This window comes from Eimeria mitis, genomic scaffold, assembly GCF_000499745.2.
Source record: "Eimeria mitis Houghton genomic scaffold, Emh_scaff1298, whole genome shotgun sequence".
NCBI lineage: Eukaryota > Apicomplexa > Conoidasida > Eucoccidiorida > Eimeriidae > Eimeria > Eimeria mitis.
In genome coordinates, this window is record NW_013568653.1 from 2,366 (window position 1) to 2,959 (window position 594).

Genomic DNA, 594 nt, shown 5'->3' on the forward strand with positions numbered 1-594 from the left:
GGGTAGTCTTGACGTGCTGCTGTCTTCCCCTCTCTCAGCTTCTTCTGCAGCACTTGCTGCGGGTTCATCAGCAGCAGAACTGCAGCAGCAGCAGCAGCAGCAGCAGCAGCAGCAGCAAGACTTAAAAGATGTAGCTTTGCCTGTCCCTTTTGCTGCTCCACCGCAGCAGCAGCAGCTGCAGCAGCAGCAGCAGCAATCTGTTCTTCTTTCTCTAGGTTCTCGTGCTGCTACTTTTCCTACTCTCTCCCCAACCCCGGGTATTTCTTTTGTTGCACCGCAGCAACAGCAGCAGCAGCAGCAGCAGCAGCAGGAGCAGCAGCAGCAGCAGCAGCAGCAGCAGCAGCAGCAGCAGTTGCTGCTGCAGCAGCTAGAAGCTGAGGGGTGGAGGGGAGAGCTGGGGGCCCTCGCAGACTACAACAACGACATGCATGTAGACTTTATCTTCATCGGCAGCAGCGCGCACCTGCACGGCTGCAGCAGCAGCAGCAGCAGCAGCAGCAGCAGCAGCAGCAGCAGTAGTAGTAGGAGTAGTACAACGAGCCCTGAGCGGCCTGTTGCGAGTCTTTCTGCAGCAGGAGCCCCCAACAGCAGCAG

The 594-nt window shown here is 58.2% G+C and overlaps 1 protein-coding gene across 1 annotated transcript in view; it reads left to right on the forward strand.

Annotated features, from left to right (window-relative positions):
* Positions 1-594, forward strand: part of EMH_0034040 (uncharacterized protein) — a gene marked incomplete at both ends in the record, with an annotated part of 4,684 nt that overhangs the window by 935 nt on the left and 3,155 nt on the right. The window contains one exon of the mRNA XM_013494814.1: positions 1-521. Within this exon, the coding sequence (XP_013350268.1) occupies positions 1-521 (521 nt within the window). The remainder of the gene's footprint in view (positions 522-594) is intronic.